The 25,413-nt window shown below is 47.7% G+C and overlaps 1 protein-coding gene across 3 annotated transcripts in view; it reads left to right on the top strand.

Moving 5' to 3' along the window:
* CRTC3 (CREB regulated transcription coactivator 3) overlaps positions 1-25,413 on the top strand; it is a 96,857-nt gene that overhangs the window by 55,403 nt on the left and 16,041 nt on the right. For all 3 annotated transcript variants that reach the window (XM_018065967.1, XM_018065966.1, XM_018065968.1), the window contains 6 exons: positions 7,084-7,145; positions 8,627-8,689; positions 10,773-10,873; positions 17,178-17,213; positions 19,020-19,105; positions 21,288-21,337. In XM_018065967.1, coding sequence (XP_017921456.1) covers positions 7,084-7,145; positions 8,627-8,689; positions 10,773-10,873; positions 17,178-17,213; positions 19,020-19,105; positions 21,288-21,337 — 398 coding nt within the window. The remainder of the gene's footprint in view (positions 1-7,083; positions 7,146-8,626; positions 8,690-10,772; positions 10,874-17,177; positions 17,214-19,019; positions 19,106-21,287; positions 21,338-25,413) is intronic.

Raw genomic sequence — 25,413 nt, 5'->3', positions numbered from 1 at the left:
ATACACATGTATCCATTCTACCCCCAACCCCCACTTCCATCCAGGCTGCCACATAACACTGAGCGGAGTTCCCTGTGTTGTACAGTAGGTCCTTGGTTATTCATTTTAAATACAGCTGTCTCATAGCTTTTTTTTTTTTTTTTTTTTGGCTGTGCTCGGTCCTGGTTGTTGTGAGGGCTTTCTTTAGTAGCAGCAGGTAGGTGCTCCTCTCTAGTTGCAGTTCGCAGCCTTCTCCTTGCGGTGGCTTTTCTTGTTGCAAAGCACAGGCTCTAGGCACACGGGACCCAGTACTTGTGGCACATGGGCTTAGTTGCCCTGCAGCATGTGGGATCTTCCCAAACCAGGGATTGAACCAGTGTCCTCTGCATTACAAGCTGGATTCTTGACCACTAGACCACCAGGGAAGCTCTCATAGCTTTTTAAACTAGGAGACTATCTAGAGAAGGAGGAGACCGAGGAAAGGCAACAGAGAAAAATGTTCATTCACTTAAAAACAGCTGGCGTTGGGCGCCATTTACATTCTGTGGATGTCATGGCAAACAATCACGCACTTCTGCCCTCCAGTCACTCACAGTCTAGCGGGAGAGGCTGTGTGGCGACTGCAGGCACCACCGCCCGGAGGCTGTGCAGACTCAGAGGCGCACAGCCTGAACCAGTCCTGGGGGGATGGAGAAGGCATCCTGGAGGAAAACCTGAGGCTTGAAGGATAGGTAACATGCGAGAGGACAGTGTTTTTATTTATTGAACAGGTATTTTCACAGAACCCCTTCTCCGCACAGGTACTGTTCTAAGCACTGGGGACTCAGTGGTGAGAGAGACAACGGTATCCCTGCCTTCCTGAGTGGGCGATGTCAGACAGCAAACAGGTTAAAAAAAATTATCAAAACAAAATAATTTCAGGTGGTTGTAAGTGATAGACAGAGAGGAAGATACCCCTGTAGGGCATGTTTCAGGCAGAGGGAATAGCCTGTGCAAAGTGCCAGAGAGGGAGCCTCCACTGTGAGTGCAGGCGACTCTGTCTCCTTCCAGGTAGTAAGTTGTAGGCTGTATAACTTGACCATGTATCCGGGTCAACTCATGAGAGCAGCTGCAAAGCAGATCACCTCCTAAGGGGAGGAGAAGCAGGAACCAAATAAATACATAGATGAATTAGAGTTTCTCATCAGACAGTATACATCTGATTCATAGACCATGAGACGTCTCTCTCTTAAGCACCTAATGGGGGTCCCAGGACTGGACATCTGTGACTCAAAAGAGTTATTTAGTGTAGGTCTGCCCATGAATGAACAGTGAGTCTCCTTTGAGGAATCAAGGGACCTTGAGCTCCTGTGTTGAGTCCCTAAGTCATGTCTGACTCTTTGCAACCCATCAACTACAGCACGCCAGGCTTCCCTGTCCTTCACTCTCTCCTGGAGTTTACTCAGACTCATGTCCATTGTGTTGATGAAGCCATCCAACCATCTCATCCTCTGTCACCCGCTTCTCCTCGTGCCCTCAGTCTTTCCCAGCATCAGGGTCTTTTCCGGTAAGTCGGACCTTCATATCTGGTGGCCAAAGTTTTGAGCTCCTAGTAAAATGTAAAAGTAGAATGATTTTATGTTGAAGATACTGAAATATGTACAAAAGATGGGGTAGAGGGCTGCAGTGCCATCTTTTCTTTCATGGCCTGCATTCATTTTATTTTGTGATAATTTGCTTAAAATGGTTGCCTTTCTTACCAGTCTATTACCTCCTGAATGAAGTTTTATCATTTGAAAGGATTAACACTGGTTTGAATCTTTGTTAGAACAAAGAGAAGACGTGTACCCAGAATTTTCTTATTCTGGCTGTTTCTTGGCTCGGGTGTTATTTTAGATAGCGGGTGCACTGGCTTAGGAAGGGGTCGGTCTCTACAGTGATTGCAAATACAATGAACACCGCTAACAGTGTGGCCAGACACAAGCAGCAGAGCGCTGGCACCAGGGCGTTCCTCCTCCGGTGGGTGGCCATGGCCACAGAGAAGGCTGGCGCAGTGGGCTCTGAGCTCTGCCATGGGCATGGGGCCACCACAGGCAGAGACAGGGCACTGCCCAGCCGAGCTCCGGTCCAGGCCATACTCAGGACAGAGGCGAGGCGCTGACTGGTCCCCGACTGGGGGTCTGGGCTTGAGAACTCAGAGGAGAGGCCCTCCCGCCTTCCTGCAGCTGCTTGTGTCCTAAGCAGCCCTTCTCACTCCTCAAAGGAGCAAACGTGTACCCCAGACACCATCCTGCTGAGTTTCCAAACTATTAACATAAATTTACATATTTGTCATATGATCTCAGACCTGGGGGTCGTACATAGAAGAGGAGGAGGACACACTAATGACTCATAGAAGTGCCTTCCTCTCAAAGAGATGTGTTTTTAGGAAGAGAGAAAAGCAAACGTCTAGAAATTTTCTGATTTATATTTGCCAGCAAGGTTGGAGCGTGTGTTGCATCTGGAAAACTAGAATGAATGGTCATGATGAGACGCCTTGAGATCCACTAAAGCTAGGAGTGGCTTTCCTCTTTGGAGCAGGCCTTGCTTTGGTTCTGTTCATACAAGGAGATGAAAATGTTAGAACATTGGTTTATAGGACAAAACTGTTTCTTCGAAGGGCATCGCCTGTTGTATTTGAGAAATGTTGGACTCTGTCTCTTCTGGAAGGTTCACAGTTTTATATTAGGGCTGTGAGAAGCCTGGCAGTTAAGAAACTTTAACCCAGAGTTTTCAAATCTTGCTTGATCACTAAACCCAGTTTTTACCTAACACCCTTTAAAGATTTCCATCTCAAAGGGAATGCAAGTTTTTAGAGTTTTAAGGGGGAAAGAGTCAGACTTCAGAATTCTACCCATCTCCCATTTGTCACTCATGTGCTGAGGGAAACAGGAAGATATCCTCGTACATTCAAGAACCAAAAAAGGTCTCGTTCCTGTGCCTCCCTTCATGTGTGACGTGCAGATGTATTCCAGCAGGACGTCACTGGAAGCCAAAGGACCAGAGGAAGTTGAGCGATGGTGAAGACATGGTTAAGAAACTAGGAAGGAACCAAATGCTGACTGGTTTTATATATTAAATCCGGCCCTGACACCTGTCTCAGTGAGTGTGGGTTCTACTAAGCAGACCTAGAGTTCAGGAACCCTGCCAGCTGCGTGGACGACCACGGGCCAGCCCCACAGCTCCAGCAGAAAACAGGGTTCCAGAGGGGAAGAGAGAGCCTGGCGCCTCAGGCTGCTCCTGAGCCCTGCCCCAGGTGCCCTTCCCGCATGGGAACAGGAAGCCAAAAGAAGAACCGGGCCATGCAGCCATTACTGGGGAGCCCAGGGAAGAGACAGGGTGGGTCTTGTGTGGGGTTTCTGACGCTCACTGACCCCACCCATGTGCAGGGAAACGGGCCACAGATGTCCTGTCTCATCAGCAGAAGGGCAGAACGTTCTCAGTGACTGAGGCCTTCCCCTCTAACATTATCCGAGCTGAGAAGGAACAGGAGTCCCTTGTGGGTGGACTGGGGCAGGAACGGGGAGGAAGGATTCTCCTCCGCAGAGCCACAGGGCCTTGGGGAGAGAGAACAGCCCAGGGTGACTGACACCTCCACCTGAGTGCCTGGGTGGAGGGCGCCCCCCATTATTTAGGATGGACTGGAATATGATGGAGAGAGGAGAGGCAGCATGACGAGTCAGGGTGGAGGTAGAGTTTGGGATGGTTTGGGTGGAGAAGCCAAGTAAGGCAGTGGGAAGGGCGGGCTTGGAGTTCATGAGAACTGTGGCAAGCTGGAAGTATGGATTCATGAGTTACTGGACTGTGGGTGATGGATGGAGCCAAAGGCATGGATGGGACTGAGCAAGGCAAGCATGGCGGGCAGAGGAGGGGGCTGCCTCTCAGAATCTCCTCAGGTGATCTTCCCAAAGTGGCTGCACCCGGAATCTCTCTCCAGCCTCCCACCCTACTCCCACTCTACATGGTACCCACGATACCGAGGCTGTTCTCCCCATCACGTGCTTTTGAGAGCAATGCAGGCGGATGTGGGCTGAGAGACCATGAAGCCATAGAAACTCTGGGACCATTAGGGTTGAAGGCAGAAGAGGAAGACCCAGAAAAGGAGCTGAAAAGCAGTGCACAGGGGGATAAATCAAAAGATCCATTATAATGTGGGTTGTTTTTTGACTTAGGTTTAACTGAGGTGATGGAGGCTTTCCTGGTGGCTCAGATGGTTAAGAATCTGCCTGTAATGCAGGAGACCCAGTTTCAATCCCTGGTCAGAAAGATCCCCTGGGGAAGGAAATGGTAACCTACTCCAGTATTCTTGCCTGGAGAATCTCATGGACAGAGGAGCCTGGCAAGCTATAGTCCATGGGGTCACAAAGAGTGGGACACAGCTGAGCGACTATCACTTTCACTTTCTTTCAAGGTGATAATGGGTGAGGGGCTGACCTGGCTTGTTTTCCCCATAGCCTAGGCTGCTCTTCTGTTTGTTTCCTGGAAACTCGCAGGCATTCTAGAAATGTTCATTGAATTGAATGGTAAATTCTAGTTTACAAATAAGGGTATTTTTTCTGTCTGTTTAGGATGTTCTTCGAGGCATATCAGTACCGTGGAGTGATTAAAGCCACCTGAACAAAGTTTTCTCAGATCTTCAGAAGAGCAAATAAACGTTTTCTAAAAGCTGCTTCTGTTGAGTTTAGCTGTAAGCCACTGACACGAGGGGCAGTAAAGCAGACAGTATAGTACCCGCCTGCAGTGCAGGAGGCCCGGGTTGGGAAGACACTCTGAGAAAGAAATGACAACCCACTCCGGTATTCTTGCCTGGAGAATCCCATGCACAAAAGAGCCTGGTGGGCTACAGTCCATGGAGTCACACATACACACACACGCATGCACGCACGCACACACACACACACACACTGAGATGAGTAGGCTTCCCTGGGGGCTTAGTGTCAGACATTACCGAGTGACACACACACACACACACACACACACACACACACAGACACACACACACACACACACACAGATGAGTACGCTTCCCTGGGGGCTTAGTGGCAAAGAATCTGCCTGCCATTGCAGAAGACATGTACCAATCCCTGGTCCAGGAAGATCCCGTGGAGAAGGAAATGGCATTCCACTCTAGCATTCTTGCCTGGAAAATCCCATGGACAGAGGAGCCTGGTGGGCCACAGTCCACGGGGTCGCAGCGTTGGATACGACTTAGTGACTGAACAACAGCAAAAACTGACGTGAGTGATAGCTAACGTTAGGGCATCTCTTGATGCCAGTAGGTGTTGGGTTTTGAATATCCATTAAGTGAGACGTGAATGGTGAGAACTGGGAGAGCTCAGAGGTCACATCTTTTAACTTTTGATGCCTCAGCCCCGTCATGTTAAAATTTCAGAAATTCACCACGTACTCCTCAACATTGAAAAGATCGATGTTTGATCATTGTACGACTATTACTCCACTATGTTCTATTTTGTTTACTGGTTCTAGATAAGTGGACTTAATGACTTTAAAGGTGGCAGTGTCCTGAGAGAAGTGGTAAATTTCTACTTCAGAATTAAGTATTTCTGGACAGAGGTTCATTAAAATCTGCTGAAAAGAGAAGGGCCCAGTGCCTTCTCCCTAGTGGTTCTGCCAACTAAGACACTGCCGTTTTTCCTCCAGAGGCATTCTTGTCTCTTCACCTTTTCCTCTCTGTCTCCTACTGTGGTCCATTCCGACCTGTACTTTGCGTGCATACATATGTACTAAGTTGATATAGTTGCGTCTAACTCTTTGCAACCCCGGGGACTGTAGCCCATTGGGCTTCTCTGTCCATGGGATTTTTCAGGCAAGAATACTGGAGTGGGTTGCCATGCCCTCCTCCAGGGGATCTTCTGGACCCAGGGATCCAACTCACGCCTCTTATGTCTCCTGCACAGCCTAATAGTTAATGTTGAAGAAGCGTCTGGTCTCTCTTCTGAAAGCACCTCTGTTTTATTGCATTGACTAAGATTCAGATTAAGAAAGAAGGTAACTAGAGCTGACCACACTTGTGCACAGGAAGTGAAACTTGTGATCATAGTGCTTCTGGCAGAGAAACATTTCGTTAAGAGTTCATCAGTGTCCCTATTTCACTCATGCCAGGTTCTGCCTACATCATAGTTCCTTCTCCATCAAGGCCTCCGTTTCCTCCTGAGCCTTAGATGGTAATGGCTTCTTTTATACAGAATCACCGAAGATCACAGGAGAATAATATGACTTAGAATGTGTTTAGAAGGTATTCTATGCGTATAATTAAATTAACCAAACGGCTCTATTGTACTCAGCACATATAGTGTAGCATCCCATCTGTTTTTCCCTGTTTGCATTTCATCTGGAATGTGTTCTAAGGCAGGCTAGACCCAGTGAAGAATACAGAATCCATGAAACGGGGCCCCTGACCATCTAAGGAAGTTCACATTTCTCCACAAACCTAATGTAGCTCTCTTAGGGTTATAAGAAACAGGAACCCTCAACTTAAAGAAAAAGGAAATGTATTGGCTTATGGTTACTAGAAGCCCAGAGGGCTAGATCCAGGGGTCCATACAATAGCACTGAGACTCAGGATCTGGGGGCGTGCCACCTGTACCTTGACTTCCAGGGAGATAGACCCAGGCCCACATGGTCCCCGAGCTCACCACCGCAGCTGGGGGCAGTCCTTTCTTCCCCATGAACCCATCCCTGAGCTAGTCACAGGGGTTAAGTGACGTTGAATGGAAATGCTGGGTGTGGGTACATTCTGTGGGACAGGGAGGCCTACACAGAGTGACAGCCAAACCAGGTTTCGGGTTGGGGTGCAGGCAGGTCTTGAAAGTAGAAGAGGTTGGGCACGCAAAAAAGAAAGAAAGAAGCACCCCACATGAATCATGCAAAGATGGTGCTGGTTAGGAGATAGGGGAATGAACTTTTCCAGGGGAAGTTGATAAGCCAAAGTAGGAGGAAGAGCTGTCGGGTATAGAGATAAAGATACAAACTGAAAACTCAGCAGCTGAACTCCGCACAACTCCAGCTGCTCAGTTCTGCCTCAGCTTCCCCTTCGTCTGAGTTTTCCTTGATTGAAATTTCTACTTCGATGGTAGCACGCTTGGAGCAAATTACGCCTCACAGCCCCTGGATGAAAGTTGGCCCAGGTAAGCAAGTCATATTTGCAAAGATATGATGGGCATGTGCTGTGCTTGGACAGTCTCTCTTTATTTTACCCACCTCAGATGTCATTTTAGAAATTTCTAATCTAAAGCACAGACTCTTGTTTTCACTTATAAAACTTAAATCTCTCCACATAATAATCATAGGCTTATATGAAAGTCTAAAATTAAAAGTTACTTAAATCAATCTGAGTCTTCATTTTAAAGACCAAATAGAAACACATTCAGAATACATTGACCAATATGATAGTCTGATTTGGTATTATTATATTTAAATATATAAAGGTGTCATGGTAAGCTACTGGAAGAAATAGAGGCGATAGTAAGCTCCTAAAACTGTAATTTGCATAGTGGATTTGATTTAGGGTCTCTTTGAGTATTTTTATATGTAGAGAATATGTACCCCCAAATTGAGTATTTTTTGGAATAGTACTGAAGGGGACAGAATATAGAGCTAACTGAACACATTCTTACATCCAGTGGATGCAAGATACCATTTTCAGATCGCCTGGTCAAATTTAAGAGGCGTTTGAAATGGACATGTTGAAAACTTCCAGCTCCCTGGATTGAAGTCCATTCTCCATCTATTCTTGGGGCAAATACTGACAGCACTTGCTGTGGATAATGTAGTCAGGACCTGGGAAAGGCAGGTATGAAGAGGGTAACAGCGGGCCCCTACTGCAAGTAGATTTTCAGCAACCCTTAAGAATCTTGGGATCCGTGATTGTAGAATAAACACAGTATCTTATTTTAAATCATAAAAGCATTTGGCAGTCCATGGCGCCTCTGTCCATGGGGATTCCCCAGGCGAGGATACTGGAGTGGGTAGCCATTCCCTTCTCCAGGAGATCTTCCTGTCCCAGGGATCAAACCTGGGTCTCCCTCATTGCAGGCAGATTCTTTAATTAAATCATAAAAAGATATTTCCAATTTGAGATTGTAAAAAATTTGTATTTAAGAGAAAAATGTCCTATGCTTTCTAGAGCATGAGGATTAGTTAGATTAATATTTTCAAACATTGGATTACTGTAGCAGTTATGTTCCTCTTTATGGAACTCTGTAGAGGAGTGCAGCATTTCTGTGTCAGGGTTTGCCAGGCATCCCCTATGCACACACTCTGGGTATGTGATGAGGGGTAGTTTTTCACATATCTGGAATAAGACCTCACATCCCCAGAGAGGAGTTGGTCATGGATCTGAAGTATTTCGAAAGGCATTCAAAAGTGCTTGTCGTTTAAAAAAAAAAGACCAAAAACCTCCTTGCATGCCCAGCTGGCTCATTTGCTCGCCCTATTCGCACGAGTTTCTGATAGTTTTTATCATAGAAGTCAGAAATCACAGGACCTGGAGAGATCAGCTGTGCAGCTGGGTGAGTAGAAGGGCCGGTTCTCAAACCCAGGCCTGAGGTTTCCCTTGCTCCTTGTGGACTGAACTTCTTTTCTTTTTATGTTATTCTGGTTTTTAAAGGCAGCAGCCTCCTTGGAAGGAAGAGAAGCACCCTGGGTTCAGGCTAACATCTGCACTAAACAGGTACATAGCTTGTTTTCTAGTAGAAATAAACTTTAAAGAAGGCAAATCACCTTGATGGTCCTGCTGCTTTTTAATCTATCATTTGTTTGCCAGAGTACTCTTATATTGATGGGTTGTGTTTATACAAAGTGTTAAAAAAAAAAAGCAACCTGAATCTCCCACCATGTAGCAAACACCTGCTCAGGACAACGTAGCTGTGAGAACATGACGTCTGAGTGAATGACAGAGTTTGCCTCCTACTCTGTGTCCTTGAGCAAGTTGCATAGCTTCTCTGTCTCACTTTACTCATCTGGAAAAAGGAAGATAACAGTACCTACATCAAGGGATGGTTGCAAGGATTAAATAAGATACATAAGAAACACAAGGAAGCATAAGCATTCAATAACCGTTTTGAACTTCAAGCTTGACCCCAGTGTTTAGGTCATTTTGTTCAATCCTGATCACATTCTACAAGAATGAGTATGATTTTCTGTTCTAAGAAGTTACAAATGACTTGTCCAAGGTCACTTAGCTAATATGTGATGGAACTGGGATTAAAAAAAAAATTTTTTTAGTGCAAAATTTTAACATACACAAAAGGGAAAAGTGTTACAAGGATTCCATGTGCCCATCTTTTAGCTTCTGTGTCTACCCTATCCCCTGCCCTTCCCACCCTTATCCCACCACCAGCCAGATAGAGTATTTCACCTGCAAATATCTCTAACACTATAAGGCTGATAGGAACCTTTAAACAACAACAACAACAACAACATAACTGTAATGCCATTATTCCACTTAACAAAATTAACAATAATTCCTAATATTATCTAATACCCAGTCTGTATTCACATCTCCCTAGTTGTCTCTCTGCATTTGATTGATATTCTCTTGAGTCTCTTTGAATCTGAACCCAAGGCTCCCCGGTCCCAGAGTCCTTGCTTTTGCTGCTGCTTCATCCTGGTTCTGAACTGCCTGTCTTTTGTGTAAACCCAGCCTAGCCATGGTGCACAGTCCAGCCACAGGGCTTAGTGGCTGCAGAAGGCCATCACCCGAAATAGCCCACAGAGAAGCATTTTAGGCTAATTTGAAGCCTCACACAAGTTCTTTTTTGGCAGTTTGACCCTTGATGGGACAAGTAAATAATATCTCTTGGAGTCAAAGCTGCATGTAAACTGCAACTGTCTGGGAGAATCTCAGAAATTTGCTATAGTTCCACACTCCCCCCAGTTTTTGTCATACAATTCTGTCACAATCTTAAAAACCATTGAGGCCCTCAAACAGTATTTATTCGTGTGGGTACATTTGTTTGTATTTAGCTATTGATATTGGAAATTAAATTGAGAGATTTATAGAAGATACTTATTAATACACTTAGAAATAGCAATAATAAACTCATTACTCATAAATAAACTCATTTATGTCAACATAAATCATATTTTTGTAAGCACAGTTATATTTTCTGAAACAAACTAAATCACTGAGAAGAGAGGCGTTGTCCCTTTTATGTATCTCTTGAAGACAGCTCGATCCTCTGCTTGTGCGTTCAATCTGCATTGACATTGCGTGTCACAAGCCTCTGGAAAGCTACTGTGCTCATGAGGGCAAGAGTGAAAGGGCAGAGAACACGTTAGGGTTAGTCTGAAAATCGTCCCGACCTTGCATTCTCCCTGGAAGGGCTGGAAAGCCACTGCTTTGGTGATCCTTCCTGGGGGAGGAATTATTCCCAGATGGAGAAGATCTAGCCCAGCTGCAGAGACTGTATTGGCCACAGCCATCTTCTGAGTTGTGAGGAAAGATGGAACATTTCTTAAAGAAAGCCGCGAATCCAGTGTCTTCCTTGTTGAACCATATCGTTAGGCCACTAGCTTCAAAGTGTGAGATCTCACAAGTACAAATTGCTGTCTTCTGGGTGTGGGTCATCTTCAGAGGCTGATGTTGTTGTAAGGGATTGCAGGTAGGTCCAAACCCCTCATTTTATGGATGATTGTAAATCTGTTATTCTTGCTTTCTCTCCCATTGGTAATTTTCAGGAAAGAATATTGCATTTTCACTAAGGAAAAATGCGTTTTTCAGCCAGACTCTCTCTCCCACCCCTCCCTCTTAGGACCAATTCTGACTCTGCTCTTCACACCAGCGCTCTGAGTACCAAGCCCCAGGACCCCTATGGAGGAGGGGGCCAGTCGGCCTGGCCTACCTCGTATGTGGGTAAGACACATAGGCCAGAGGCCAGCCACTTCTGTACCGTCTTGTTCTGTCCTCGGGGAGTGGGGGGGAGAGAAAAGCTTACACCGTGTGCCTTTCCTTGGCTCGTCTTCCCCGGGAAGCAACTCCTGGCCGGGGAGGTGTGTGTGTGCTCGTGATGAGATGAGAGTGGACCTTCCCTCCCGCCTCTTCCTCTGCAGGTTCTCCTTGGCGTGTCTTGGCCCTCAGACTTTCCTGCACACTCTCCCATTGTAAGGTCCTCATCGGTTTTATGAGGACTCGTAGCAGCTTTCTAACTGGTCCCCTTATTTGCAATCTCCTGTCTTCCCAATCCAGTCTTATGTCGGGTTCTCTGAAAGCCCTTTTCCCACCCAGGATCTGGACAAACTGAGAAATAAAAGCAGAAGTGACGTAGGGAGGTGGATGCCGCCTTTCCCCCTGATAAGAGGAAGTGGCTTCTCTCTGGGGGGCCATGTCTATTCAGACCAAACCCCAGAGGGATGCTGACTCCCCCAGTGGCCAGCAGCCCGGGGCCAGAGGAGCGGGAGCTCACCTGTTGCCCACTTTGCTGTAGGTGGTTGTCCCACCTCCCCAGGGTGACCAGGAGTGGGGGAAAGAGTCATGCCATCTGCTTCCAGAATGACCCAAATCTGATCAGATTCCAGTCACAGTGCCACTCCCCCACCTCTAGGAGAGAATCCACATCTCCCAGTTTGGGACGATAGGGACCCCAGGATCAGGCAGCCTGTGCCCACCTCACTCCCTTTTCTCCTTACTCACCAACCCTTCCCCCCCAAGTCTGTGAACTGCCTTGGGTTCCAGAACTGCTTCATCCTGCTGCCATCTGGTCCTCTCTTAACTCACTCCTGACTCAGCTGGCCAGCACCCTCAGCTTTGTCCTCATGTCTGCAGAGCCATCCTTACCCTTCCTCTCTCTGCGAGCCCAGAACCCGCCATGTCCTTCCAAAATCCTGGAGCCCCTCCCTGTAGATGGCTATCGTGCCACTGACCGCCTCTCCCATGGGTGTGCTTCTCTTCCGCTCCAAGTAGATTGCTCTTTTTTTTGAAAAAAAAAAAAATTAACTTTTATTTTAAATAGGAAAGCATTTCTAGTGCGACAGGCATCAAGGTATTTAAAAGGCATCAAAATGTGGTGCATAGCAACTCTGGATCATAGAGGTTTTTATTCTTGAGGGCAGCAGAGCAACCCCCACGAAGGGTCTTGCCGGGGAAGCTCTTACAGGAACCCCACGTGAAGCAGCTGTGTGAGGGGCTGCTCCCAGTAGAGTTCCTGCAGTCAGCGCGTTAATGGTCTTATCTTCCACACAGAGTCAGGCATGGAGGAGCCCTCAGTGATGGAGAGTGAGGAGGAATTACTTGGTGGCTTATGCATACAGAGCACACTCTAGTCACTGACTAAGCTGCACCTGAATCACGTTTGGTTCAGTAAGATGCCGTCCAAGCCTGCCTTTCTGGGGTTTATTTCTATCAGGAACAAGGGTCCTGAAATAGCCATTCCATGTGCACACTGACCATTGTCCACAAACAGAGCCGTGTGTTTGGTCTGAAAACGAGAATAAATACATCTTTGGCCAAGATAATACTAGCCTTTAGTTTCTTTTACTTTTTAGATAGTTTAAAGCCTGAGTAGTCCCTATTCCTTCTGAGGAATCCATTCTGGGTCTTATTTCCTTGCATACAGTAGGGATGGGGTTTAATCATCCCGGTACGTGTTGTGATAATGCTGTATTTCTTCCCTTGATGCGATTCAGAGATGCTCCATTTACCCAAGCAGTTTGTCAAGTATGAGCTGCTTGAGGACAGGATGGGGCCGTCGAGCTTTGTGTGCACACAGGGGGCTGTGAGAGTAAAGCTGGCAGCTGTGTTGAAGCTGGATGTGGTTCCACCACTCACCACTTAGAGGAGTAGGACCTATGGGAAGCTGGAGTAGTTTAGCTTCCGCATCGGTAGTTACAAGTAGTGCGTAGGGATATATAAGCCTATGGACTTCCCTGGTGGTCCAGCGGTTAAGACTCCACACTTCCAGTGCAGGGGGTATAGGTTCAATCCCTGGTCGGAGAACTAAGATCCCACACGCCCACTGCATGGCATGGTCAAAAAAAGCAGAATGTGTGCTTAGGGCTTGCCCAGTGGCTCAGCAGTAAAGAATCCATCTGTGATACAGAGATACAGGAGGCGTGGGCTTGATCCCTGGGTCGGGAAGATCCCCTGGAGGAGGAAATGGCAACCCACTCCAGTATTCTTGCCTGGAGAATCCCATGAATGGAGGAGCCTGGCAGACTACATGTCTGCCACATGGCATGGTCAAAAAAAGAAAAATGAAAAAGAGGGGGAGAATATATAAGCCTAAAAAAGGTGCAGCAAGGTCTTAGTCTCCCTGGATTGGGAGGGAACCAGACTGATAGACTTCAATCTGGAATTCCCGAGAAAGAGCTGCCTTTCTGCCTCTGCCATTCCTGTGTTCGTGTTGCCCTCTGTTCAAAGTGTGTGCTTCTCTAGAAAGGGCTAAAGGCCTAGAGAGAACAAGGAAATCCTAAGTAACAGGACTTTGAGGCCTGCATGCAGAGAGGAAGAGAAATAGCTAAAGCAAGTGATTAATCAAGTGAAGTATTTACCCTAAGAGTGATGTTGCCTGCAAGGGAAGAGGTGCGAAGTGTCAGAAGGCGTGAGTGAGGACAAATAAGAAAAGCAACAGAGTGTCAGTGTTGATCCTACAACGGAGCCATACGGAAGGCAGAAAGAAAGAAGGAAATCCTGGAGCAGAGTCCCAGGGTCCCTACTTTTCACATCAGCAGCTCGAGCCTGCCGTGTTTGTACCCCGGTATCTGACAACTGAGGAAGGCAGGCCGACCTCCAGCCTGGACGTCTGAACCGTGTCCCTGCTTCAGTTGCCTTGGAAGTACAGCAGAACTCAGAAACACATCCAAATATGGCTGTGTTTACATGGGAAAGCCAGTGTGTTTAAAATATTATTCAAGTCTCCAAGGATAGGAATTATTTCTGGAGAATTCTATCTGTTGGTGGGAGCTATTTTAAATAGTTTCTTGTCTTTCCCCTCTCCCCCTGTCATTCATGAAAGTTTCTCATTTGCTTTCCTTTCAGACTTTTAAAAATATCGACTAGCTTTGCAAAAAGGTATTTCTTATTATAGGAGCTACCAAATAAAGTAAAGATTTTAAAAGTGATGGGAAAAATTATAATTGAAGCTGGGAATTAGACTCCATAAGCAGAAAGCAAGAACTGCCTTTTCCCTGGGAATCTTTCCTGAGCATAGTGATGTAGCTTCAATTAATGTTCCCACTATTTTTTTTGGTTCTGAGTAGATCATAAGGGAGCATCTGCTGACAGCTTAACTACAGGAGCAGAAAGCTGTGATACATTCACGAGCAAAAGTTTATGTCCCAAGAAGACACAGTCATTAGGCTGATACATGGTTAGTAATTCTCATAATGGTTATTCAATTTGTGCGACAAGGCATCCATGGTGAGGAGTTGATGGAAATGAGAGAAATAGACTTTTATGCAACCAAGCAAGATTTTTATAATTTCTCTCTTCTTGTTTAATTATCCAGAACTTAGCAGCATGTGCAGTTTAATTATCATTTCATACTCACATGCACACACACACACACACACACATATACCCCCTGAATGGGTAAGCCTGATGGCACTCTGTGACACTTGCCTATTGCCCTGTAGACTAGGACTGTACCTAACTCACCTCTGCTCATCACTAGCGAGTAGAGTAAGGGGCCAGGGTGGTCCTTGCCCTTTCAAGTAGCAGTCTAGAGCTAAGGGCAGAGCAAGGCATGATGGTTGTCTTAGCACCCAGAGCTGTAGAGGCTGAGTCTCACCAGCCTTAAGAAACACAGCCCTGAGCTCCTTCCCAGGGAAGGGGATCTGCCTTGAACCCCAGTGATCTTACCGCAGGTAATACTATACCTTTGACCAGCACCATGAAGGCTTAAAATGCAAATAGCCCTGAAAGAAATGAGCCTGTTGGAGAAGGAAGTGGCACCCCACTCCAGTATATTCTCGCCTGGGAAATCCCATGGACAGAGGAGCCTGGTGGGCTATATATTCCATGGAGTCGCAAAGAGTCAGACACAACTGAGTGACTAAACAAACGAGAGAGAGAGGTGAGCCTTGGTTGCACAGATGGGAGGGAGAGGGGGATGGCAAAGGTGTCGGAGATTTAAAGAGGGGGCAGAAGTGTCACGCAGGTGGCAGGAGGACCCAGAATGGGGAGGTCTCCTGAGAGAGACACTCTAGTTAAGTACTCTGCCCCCTGCCTCCACCTCTGTTCCGCAGATCCAGGCTGTGCTGGGAGGTGTTATAGATTCATCAGGCATGAGGGTGGGAAGAGGGAAGGCGGCCTCAGTTACGTTCAGGAGGTCAGCCCCTGGCGGCTCCTAGTCCGCGAGGTGTCTTGGAGCACACGTGAGCCTTGGTTGTGGCTGCTTGTCCCCTGCGGGGCTGCTCCATGTTTCCCCTGCTTCTGGATACCCACTCACAACTCCTTCCCTTTTATTTTTATCCCTGTATTTATAGTTGTATCATCTGATATTTTTCATCCAATAGTAAAAATCCAGGCTTGGATATGTTGAAAAAAAACTATACAACGTGAGAGCTGTGAGTTAAGTTTTATTTGGGCAAAATGAGGACTGCAGCCAGGAGATGGCATTTCAGATAGCTCTGAGAGACTCTTCTGAGGAGGCGACAGAAGGAGCCAGGATATATAGGAGTTTTGCAACAAAGGGCAGGTAGTCTGAACATCAAAAGATTGTGGTTAATTAAAGAAAACCAGATAACCTGTGTATGGGAAGGTGCAAGCGTCCAGGCTCCCTGAAATCCTTCCTTTCATGTGCAGCTCAGCTGTCGGGGCCAGTGCCCTGTGTTTTCACATCCTGAATTTCCTCAGGGCTCACCATGGGGAGTGGCTGTAGTCTGATGGCTGGTAGATGGAGGTGTTTTTTCCTTCCTGAGTTCCCTGGTGGCTGCAATCGCTGGTGACTGTGACAGCCTTTGTTTACTGATATGGCAGGAAACATTCCATTTCTCACATATTTTGGTTATATATTAACTTGGTGCTAACACATTGGTTATTGCCACCATCATCCTTCTAGTTACCGAAACTCTGAGCCAGGAGTTAATTGTCTTTAATTACTCTCATTCCCACACCCCTCACACCCATTGAGTAGCCAAGTCCTGTTCATTCCACGCCTGCTGTGTATCTCAAATCCGCCGCCTCTTTTCTGTCCTCGCTGCCAATAAATACCCCACTTATTTCCTTCTTGTCTGGACTGTTATGGAGGCTTTTCACTTGGTCTTCCTGCCTTCCGACTTTCTCCTTTCAATCTACCTCACATTCCGCTGCAAGAACAGTCTCTCCAAAACAGAGGGGATACACATATGTGTATAGACTTCCCAGCTGGCTCAGCGGTAAAGAACCCACCTGCCAGTGCGGGAGCTGCAGGAGACGTGGGTTCAATCCCTGGGTTGGGAAGCTCCCCTAGAGGAGGAAATGGCAACCCACTCCAGTATTCTTGCCTGGGAAATCCCATGGACAGGAGATCCTGGTGGGCTACAGTCCATGGGGTTACAAAGAATCGGACCCAACTGAGCGACTCACACTTTGTGCCTTTTTACTTCACTCCCTATATTACTTCTTTCTTTTCTTTGTGATTTGGTTAGAGGTCCTCAGACTTTGTAAACTGTTCTTCTTTCAGGACAGAGGCAGTAAAAGATTTTAAAGACGGAGATAATTTTAAAGAAAAGTACATAGGCGCCAACCTTAGACTTTAGTTCAGTTCGTCGCTCAGTCATGTCTGACTCTGTGACCCCATGAATCGCAGCACGCCAGGCTTCCCTGTCCATCACCAACTCCCAGAGTTCACTCAAACTCAAGTCCATCGAGTCGGTGATGTCATCTAGCCATCTCATCCTCTGTCGTCCCCTTCTCCTCCTGCCCCCAATCCCTCCCAGCATCAGAGTCTTTGCCAATGAGTCAACTCTTCGCATGAGGTAGCCAAAGTACTGGAGTTTCAGCTTTAGCATCATTCCTTCCAAAGAACACCCAGGACTGATCTCCTTTAGAATGGACTGGTTGGAAGTTAGCTCTATCTATTTTAAGTTTACTATAAATGCTGATGCCCTCTGAGTGAACATCACTATACCAAAATTGCCTTGGGATTTTCAAAATTCTATTTGAATCAGAAAGATTTACTAATTCATGAATAAATAAAGGTGAAAGCACCGCATAATAGTGTTTTTTTCTTTCCTACTAGGTTTCTGTGATGGTGAGAATGACGTGCATGGGGAAGGTAATGAACTGATTTCACCTACCTGTGCTGAGTGGGATGCTGACTGTAGTATACATAACCTCCTCTTAACATCTGATCTAGTTAATACTCAAGTTTTCTGGACTTCCCAAAAATGCTGACAACTGCTGACTTGTTTACTTTTCTGAGAGGCTCTACAAAGTTAAGGCCAGCCCTGATCAAGGCCACGAGAAGGGAAATGTGTGGTTAGACTACAGAGGCTCCTTGTCATCTGGGTCCCCATGGTCCCACAGTCATAGGGCTGTACAGGGGAGCAAGTTGTGATCACACGAGAATAGTGATTAGACACTTAAGCCATTGGTTGTTCCAGTATCCATCCTTCCTCAGCTGTCTTTCTCAGCCTGTTTAGAAAGTTTGGTGAGCCAGTAATCGACAGATATAAATAATGTGAGGAAAATGCAAAGTGATTGCAAAATGAAATTGCAAGCCTTACAGAAGATAATGAGTTTCATAAAGCTGATTAATGTTGGGGATCTCCTAAATGACTCTGGAAGCTATTGACAGATGAAGGCCTGACACAGCTCATTTATTCATGCAGTACCAGGCACTGTTTTCTTTTCCCTAAAATTTTATAATCTGAAATTTAATTTTCATAATCTGAAAGTGAACAACTAAATTAGGTTTATACACCGCAGGGGTCAGGACTTACAGGGACTGTGATAAATGAGGAGCTTCCTGTGCCAGAAGCAAATCTCTTTCATCATCATATATGCTCCTTTCTGGGAAGGCCATTTCAGGCCAGGAGTAAAATCATGAAAAGTTGAAACAGCAATAAATATCTAATTCACTAGGACAGAAATAAAGAGATGGCTGCAAGGTTGTTTGCATTCCCAGTGAGTTCTTTGAAGAATTACAACCAGTCTTGGATATGAAGTGACAAAAAGCAATGAACTTCTCCAAGGAAACAATCCCCTTTACAGTGCTGGAGTCCATTCCAGCCATATTCTTGTGACCAGACTGTCATGAGAAGTAGCCTTAAGTCATCTCACGCATCCCTTGCAACTTCTCCTGTCATCTGATGTTATCTTTCAGGGGCTTCCCTGGTGACTCAGATGGTAAAGAATCCAGCTGAAATGCAGGAGACCTGGGTTAGATCCCTGGGGCAGGGAGATCCCCTGGAGAAGATTTCCTCATCCCTCTGGGTTCTCAACTCCTCTTTCTGCCCCACACCCAGCCCAGGACCAGGCATCTTCACTGCCACCTTGTCTTCCATGGAATATTCCTCTTCTCTCTTTGTTACCTTCCTCATTCCCTCTCTCCTGGAGTTTTGTGGGTCCCTCCTCATCCCTTTTCTTCCGTCCTCTCCTCGCCAGGTTTGCAAGGCCCTCCCTGGCCTGACCTTGACCTTCCCACCCTTCTCCTTTATCTACTCAGTGGCTGTCCATCACCTTCACTCTCAGCCTTCATTCATATTGCTCTCTCTCTGGGGATGGCTGTTTCCTGTGTCCCTAAAAGGCTGGCCTCAGTGCCGAGCCCTAGAGACTGGGCTCTTCCTGGTCCACCCAGAGCAGCACTGAGCCCTTCGACCTTTTGAGCCTCCCCCAGTCCTCTTTCCAGACATGGGTATCCACATGCCACCCTTTCCCATGTGTAGGGTACGAAATCCTCAGGGGCTGAATTCACGTCTCACCCATGCATCCCCCACAGTAATACTCAAAACACCATCTGTAGTAGACAGTCCATATATGTTAACTCAGCTGTTTTCACAAAGGTCATTTGTTGGGCCAGAGGTGGGGGTTGCAGTGGGGGGCCTTCTAACGCGGCGACTGTGCTTCTTCTCCCCTTCAGTGGTGTCTTTCCCCGGCCCGCTGAGGGACGAGAACCTACTGAACGTCCCCAAGCCACTCCCAAAGCAGCTGTGGGAGACCAAGGAGGTAGGTGGACAGCTGTCCTCGTTGTCACTGAATGTTTGCCCTTCAGAGGTCAGTGTCAAATCCTACAGGGGATTTGGGGGAAAAAAAGCAGAGCAGAAGTCTGGCGACAAAGATAGAAGAATATACTAGGGGATGATGGTTCAAATAAAACAAGCATAATTGTATCGAAGGGTTAGCATAACCATCTCTTAACTTTCTAGTTCCCATATGAATTCCCTCTTTCAGAAAGACTGGTTGGTCCCTCCTATCTCTTTCATATTATAGGAAGTGCTGAAACCCAGTTACAAGTCAGAGGCAGATTTTTCTGTTTTGTAGCCAACACCAGCTGCCAGTCACTAGCTTCTGTCCATAATGGCTGGTTCACCAGATAACTCCTTGCTTTAGTGAAACCCATTTGACCTGAGTCACCTGGAAGTCGGAAAGAAGTCCTCTGTTTAACAGTTTCTAAGAGCCTTTGAGTACTTGTCCCTGTCTCCACCCCAGCTCCCTCTCCTGTTAACCCACCTGCTGTGGAAGAGAGGGGGGTCCCGTGGTACCCAAGTCAGGCTTTCTTCCATACAGAATCTGCCACCTCTGAAAGAAGACAACGCGTCCGCCCAGCTCTGAGCCAAAGGAAACCAAATGAACTTTTTGGCCAACCGTATATATATATGTGTGTATATGTGTGTATATATATATATACACATACATACATACATACATATATGCTAAAAAATAATAATAAAAAAAGGAATGAACCTATTGACTCAGCTCTTCTCCCAGAAACGATTAATGGAGAACTGCAAGTGCGTCAGAGCTGAGTGGGATGAGGGGCACTCCCTGGCGGTTCAGTGCTGTGGTCATTGCTGCCTGGGCAGGCGTCCTGTGGGCCAGTTTCTTCTGCCACGTCTACCAAAGTCATTGTTTGCATTAGGGTGGGCTGGAAAGGCCTTTTGTAAAAGCCAGGTATTTTGATATTTGGTCTTTTGGGGGGAAAGAGATATAAAAGTTCACATACTTAGACACAGGAGAAGCCCACTGTCCTTTTCCACGAGAGGCGCCAGTGGTCTTGGAGGCCTTTGTCAGAGGACAGCTGTGTCTTCCCCACAGAGGGGTCAGAGACAGCCAGTCTTCTCTGAGCACCAGGGAAAGGTACTCTCTAGGGAAAGCAGTGTTCATCTCTATTAGTTCTTTTTTTCTCTGCTGTGCCGCATGGCTTGCAGGATCTTAGTTCCCTGACCAGGGATTGAACTCAGGACCAAGGCATTGAAAGCACTGAGTCCTAGGTACTGGACTGCCAGGGAACTCCCCTCATCTCCCCTAGCTGTTACAGATTTGCAGTTCTCCATAAATCACTTCTGTGAGAAGAGATGAGTCAATAGGTTCATTCTTTTTTTTTATTTTAAGCATGTAGTAGGTTGACCAAAAAGTTCGTTTGGTTTCCTATAATATCCTAGGAAAAAAAACCTAAACAAACTTTTTGGCCAACCCAGTATATATTGAGTACCTGTTGCCAGACTTTGAGGTGCAGGGATGGGACAATAAACAAAATGAAAATACCCTCTAGGGACATCCCTGGTGGTCCAGTGGCTGAGACTGCCCGCTCCCAATGCAGGGCACCCCCGACTTCCATCCCTGGTCAGGGAACTAGGTCCCACGTGCTGCAGCTAAGAGTTTGCAAGCCGCAACTGAAAGGCCCCCCATGCCACAGCTGGGATTGAAGAGCCTGTGAGCCGTAACTAAGACCCAGCACTGCCAAATAAATAAAGTAGATTTTAAAAAACAAGGGAAAAAAAGAGAAATCCCCGCCCCCCCCCCACCGAGTTAGATTTTAGTTGAAATTTTTCTTTTCTTCAGATGTTAATTTCCTGTTTCTTCACTCTAGTTCATGTCTCTTTTTTCTCCTGTTCCTCTGAGGCTCGTTAGAAAATGAATGTTTATTTAAAAGCTCTATGGGACGCATATTGGCCTTTTACAAGAAAATAATTCATTTAGAAGAGAGTCATCTAGAAGGATCAAATTAAGAAAATTTATTAGTATCATGCCTCCCTTATGCCTGGAAAAGTCTAGTCAAAACTTAAACTGCTGCTTTGCGAGGATGCTGCTTCTATGCTGGCGCTCCACTCGCACTGACTGGAGCCCCAGGATACCTGCAATGACAGTTTTTGAAAACTTGAATTTGGCTTCCTATGTCTCTCCCCAGATCCAGTCCCTGTCTGGGCGCCCTCGATCCTGTGATGTGGGAGGTGGCAGGTAAGAGATGTTCTTTCAGTTCTTGCTTCAGGGCCGTCCTGAAGGTTTTACCGAAAGGAACGTCTTGCTGCTTCATCAGAGAACACTGAGAAATTTCACACATTACGTATAAGTTGAAAGTCAACTGAATTTTCACAAAAACAGCAGCTCTCTTTTGGTATGTGCATATTTCATTTGTTCAAAGTAATTATATGACATAACTGCAAAAGTAAAACTGCCATAAATATGTTTGAGAATAATATCACCGACTCTGGGTAAGCAAACAACCCCACTGGAGGAAGCCGGGGCCTGCAGGCGTGGAGGGGGCCCACCAGCCTCGCGCCTTTGGAATCCGTGGGCCCCTGGCGACTTGGTGACCCAGAAGTTACCTAAGAGAGTACCGAATGCCACAAAACCATGAACCTCAAAGGGATAGATTTTGTGTTATGTACATTTTATTTTTACCACATTTTTTTTAAACTAATGGAAAATGAATAAATAGGAAAGCTTGTGATATTAAAAGGAGTTTCTGTGGAACAGCTAATTAATGTATTTAGAAGTGTACAGCTTCACTCCCTGAAAAATGTGAGAGACAGCTTTCACAAAAAAACATGGGCAGTACTAAAAGATTAAAATGTTCCTGAGGAGATGGGACCAAGGAGGGACGTGGAGACAACAGAGCTGATGAAGCCCGCACACTGACACCCATGAAGGCGCACTCACTGAGACACAGGCATGGGGAGGGCCCTCTCTCGCTGTCTTCGCAGAGAGGGCTGAGCCCTGGGGTGCACGGTGGGGTCCTGAGAGCACGGGGGCAGAGGGGGCCCCAGTGACCCTCGAGGCTGCCCCCCAGGGTTGGAACAAAAACCTCGAAACGGCAGCTCTTCCAAAGCCAAAACCGTGTGGTTTGAAGGCTGGCCTCTTGCATGGTCTAGCTGAGCGCAGGTGTGCTTTCTAGATGGTCTGACAGTCTGCAGAGGAACTCCAGCTATAGTACCTCAGGCCGTCCTTCTTTCTCATCTCCCCTGTAAAGCCTTCACTGTTGTCTAACAGCACTGAGTTCAGGGCCCACCCTCCTGAGCAATGGGAGCGCAGGCATTGTTTTCAGCTGGTTAAATATAAACTCATGCAATGAACAGCCCACTGAGCTGAGATCAGGGTTGACCTCTTGAGAAAGTCAAAATGCCCTCTAGGATGCCCACCTGGTGAGACCATCACGCCTGGGGTATAGGTGGTCCCCACAGCTAGGGCTGAAGATTCTTCTCAAGAATTCATTTTGGCTCAATCCTCAGGCAGATGGGTGATGGAGGCCCCACAGGCCTAAATTGCAGAAGGGGCTGTGTACTTTCAACTCCTCATCCCCGCCCCCAAGAGCTTTGAAACCAGGGTTCCTTAGGTGACAAAACTTGGTTCCCTGCTCTTACACTAGGTGTAGGATTCTGTCCCGTGACTTCTGTTCATCTGGTGTTTATTGACCCCCTACTCCTAGGCACTGGAGCAGAGCAGTGAACGAAACAGAACAGGTGCCTGCTCTCAACAAGCTGAGGTTCCTATGGAGCAAAGTAGGCGAAAACAATCAAGCCAATGAATACATGTCATGTGTTGGTAAACGCAGTGAGGAAAAAGAAAGCCGAGTAAGGAGAAAGGCGACCGCGGGTGTCTGCAGGAGCCTCTCTGATACGATGACTGTGACCAGAGTCCAGGATGCAGTGCAGGGAAGGGCAGAGGGAACAGCAGGAGCATGCCTGCAGAGCATGGAGGCAGGTGCAGCCCAACCTGGACTCGTTGGAGAGTTGTGAACCAGGGAGTACGTCGTCTGCCTTATAGCGGATCCAGGAGGTGGCTCTAGCAGCTGAATTTGGAAAGTTACAGGGTATATTCCTCTCCAGCAGAGGGAAGGGACTTTGAATGTCGGTGACGGCCTGTGTTTGTCATGGTTACCTTCTCCGTCCCTGCTCTGTGCTACCAGATGCGGTTTCTGCCTTCGCCTTTCCTCCCTCCCTCTGAGCACCCAGCCAGAGAGCCCGTTGCCCGCAAAGCGAGCAGCTCTGCATTTGCCAGTTTATTTCCTAGTCCTTCGCCCTAACACTGCAACCAGCTGTCTGGAAGACAAGGTATCCCGTTCAGCTTTTCTACAGTCTAAATCATCCTCCTTCCTCACCCCAAAAGGACCCCTTTCCTACTTCCCCTTCTCTCTTCAAGCCTCCACAGTGATCCCAGTCCTACTTCACCAAGAAAAGAGAAGCAGCAGGAATGAACGCCCAGCTTCCTCCCACCCCGCACTCCATGCCTCCCAGCCCCACATGCCATCCTTCCTGGTTTCTAGTCCCAGGGACCCAACTGGCCGTCTGTTCACACCCGATGTCCTTGGCCCTTCCAGAAGCCTCTCTCCTGCTTATCCTTCCCGCTTCTGTGTTTTCTACCTTTCCTGTCTCCTAGGTCTTCTCTCTGCATTAATCACACTTAAGGATCCTGCACCGAAAAGTACTATCTGACCTTGCGTTCCCTTCTAGTTCCTTCTTCTCACTTCCAGACTTCTCAGCCACACGTTCTGAAAGGCTTTCCCCTCGAGGCTCCCTTCCTGCTTGTCTGTTCCTCGGCCCGCGGTGGCCTGGCTCCCTCCCACACTGTTCTGACAGAACGTTCCTCGAGAGACATCCCGTGACACGCCCTCCCGTGTTGCCGGAGCTCAGCATCTGCAGCAGAAGTCCTTCTCTCACCCACACCACCTACCCTGTCCCCGGTCTACTCGTGTGCTTCCCTGTTCCCTGTCCTGGTGGGGGTGGTTCCACCCGTCCCCGTGCCAGAAAATCAGGAGTCACCCTTGAGCACTTCCTTAGACACCTCCAGAATTTCTCCACATCTGTCCGCCTCCACGCTCTCGTTTTGTCTTCACTGCTCAGCGGCAGCACTACTCACCTCTTTGCCTCCAGGCCCCGCTTCTTACACCCTCCCCCAAGTCTGGCCTAAGGATGAGTGTGTCTTTCCCGCGCTCTCCACCTTCCCCTGGCTTCTTGTCATCAGTTTAAGCCTCATGTACTCTCTGCCTCCTCCTCCAGGCCCATATCCCATCACATCTCCCCTCCAAACTTGACCTTCCTGTGGCGGCCAAGTTCCTAGTGCCCACAGTGTAGTCACATGCGTCTCTGCTTCACCCGTGCTGGGAACTCTGCCTGCAACGATCTTCCCTCTTCCCGTTTGGAGCATCTGAATTCTTGAGCCTTCCAACTCAGCTCTGACATCCTTCAGGAATCTCCCCTCCCCCAACCCTCCAGGCCTTGTACCATCAGGCTCCGTCACTGCACAACTGAATCGGATTATACTGCAAGTTATTTTGTTTATGGTTGCTTCCCCTGCTTTGTCCAAGTCTCTTGAGGCCCTGATGCCAGTGGCCTGCACCCGGAAGGTGCTCCGCTGTGTGTGCTGTGCTGAGTCAGGGTCTTCAATCACGTTCACCACCTTCCTCCCATCCTGGCTGAGGGCCCCTCCTCCAGCCACTCTCCTCCCCATCACCCACTCTGTTCTTTTCCTACATCAGATGTGGACCGCACAGTCACTTCTAACCGGTTCTCCCCTCCTCCCTCTCTGCCCCTGTAAGGAGCTCTCCACACCACAACCACAGGGGCCTCTCTAAACTGTGATTCTCCATCTCATACCTGGGCTCTCTGTCTCCTGCCAGCACTGATCCACACTCTCCAGAACAGCCTGTCCTCACGCCCTTGTTTCTTCCCTCGCCCGCTCATCTGCCCCCGCTTCCGCACTCTGCCCAGCGCCCTGGCCGTGCCATGCTGCCTGCTGTTCCATGAGCACAGGGTCACACGCTTCGCCAGGCCCTCCCTCCCCAACCGTCCGCACAACCACGACTCCTGCTTCTGCGTTCCCAGTGACACTCGTATCAGTCCTGGACCAGCGAGCTTCCTGCCATACTGCAGTCACTTGCCTTACCTGTCTGTCTCCAGCCTGTCAGTGAACGCTAAGAGCAGTGCCCCCACCCAGCCCTGGGCTCAGTGGCCCCTCCCCGGGCCCACACTTCAGAGGGTTCCACTCCCGTGGAGTAAGGAGTCCAAGGGGCTAAGGGGATGTGGGGAGCGGCCAGA

The sequence above is a fragment of the Capra hircus genome, chromosome 21, assembly GCF_001704415.2.
Source record: "Capra hircus breed San Clemente chromosome 21, ASM170441v1, whole genome shotgun sequence".
In the NCBI taxonomy this organism is placed as follows: Eukaryota; Metazoa; Chordata; class Mammalia; order Artiodactyla; family Bovidae; genus Capra; species Capra hircus.
This window is presented reverse-complemented; position numbering and strand designations above follow the sequence as displayed.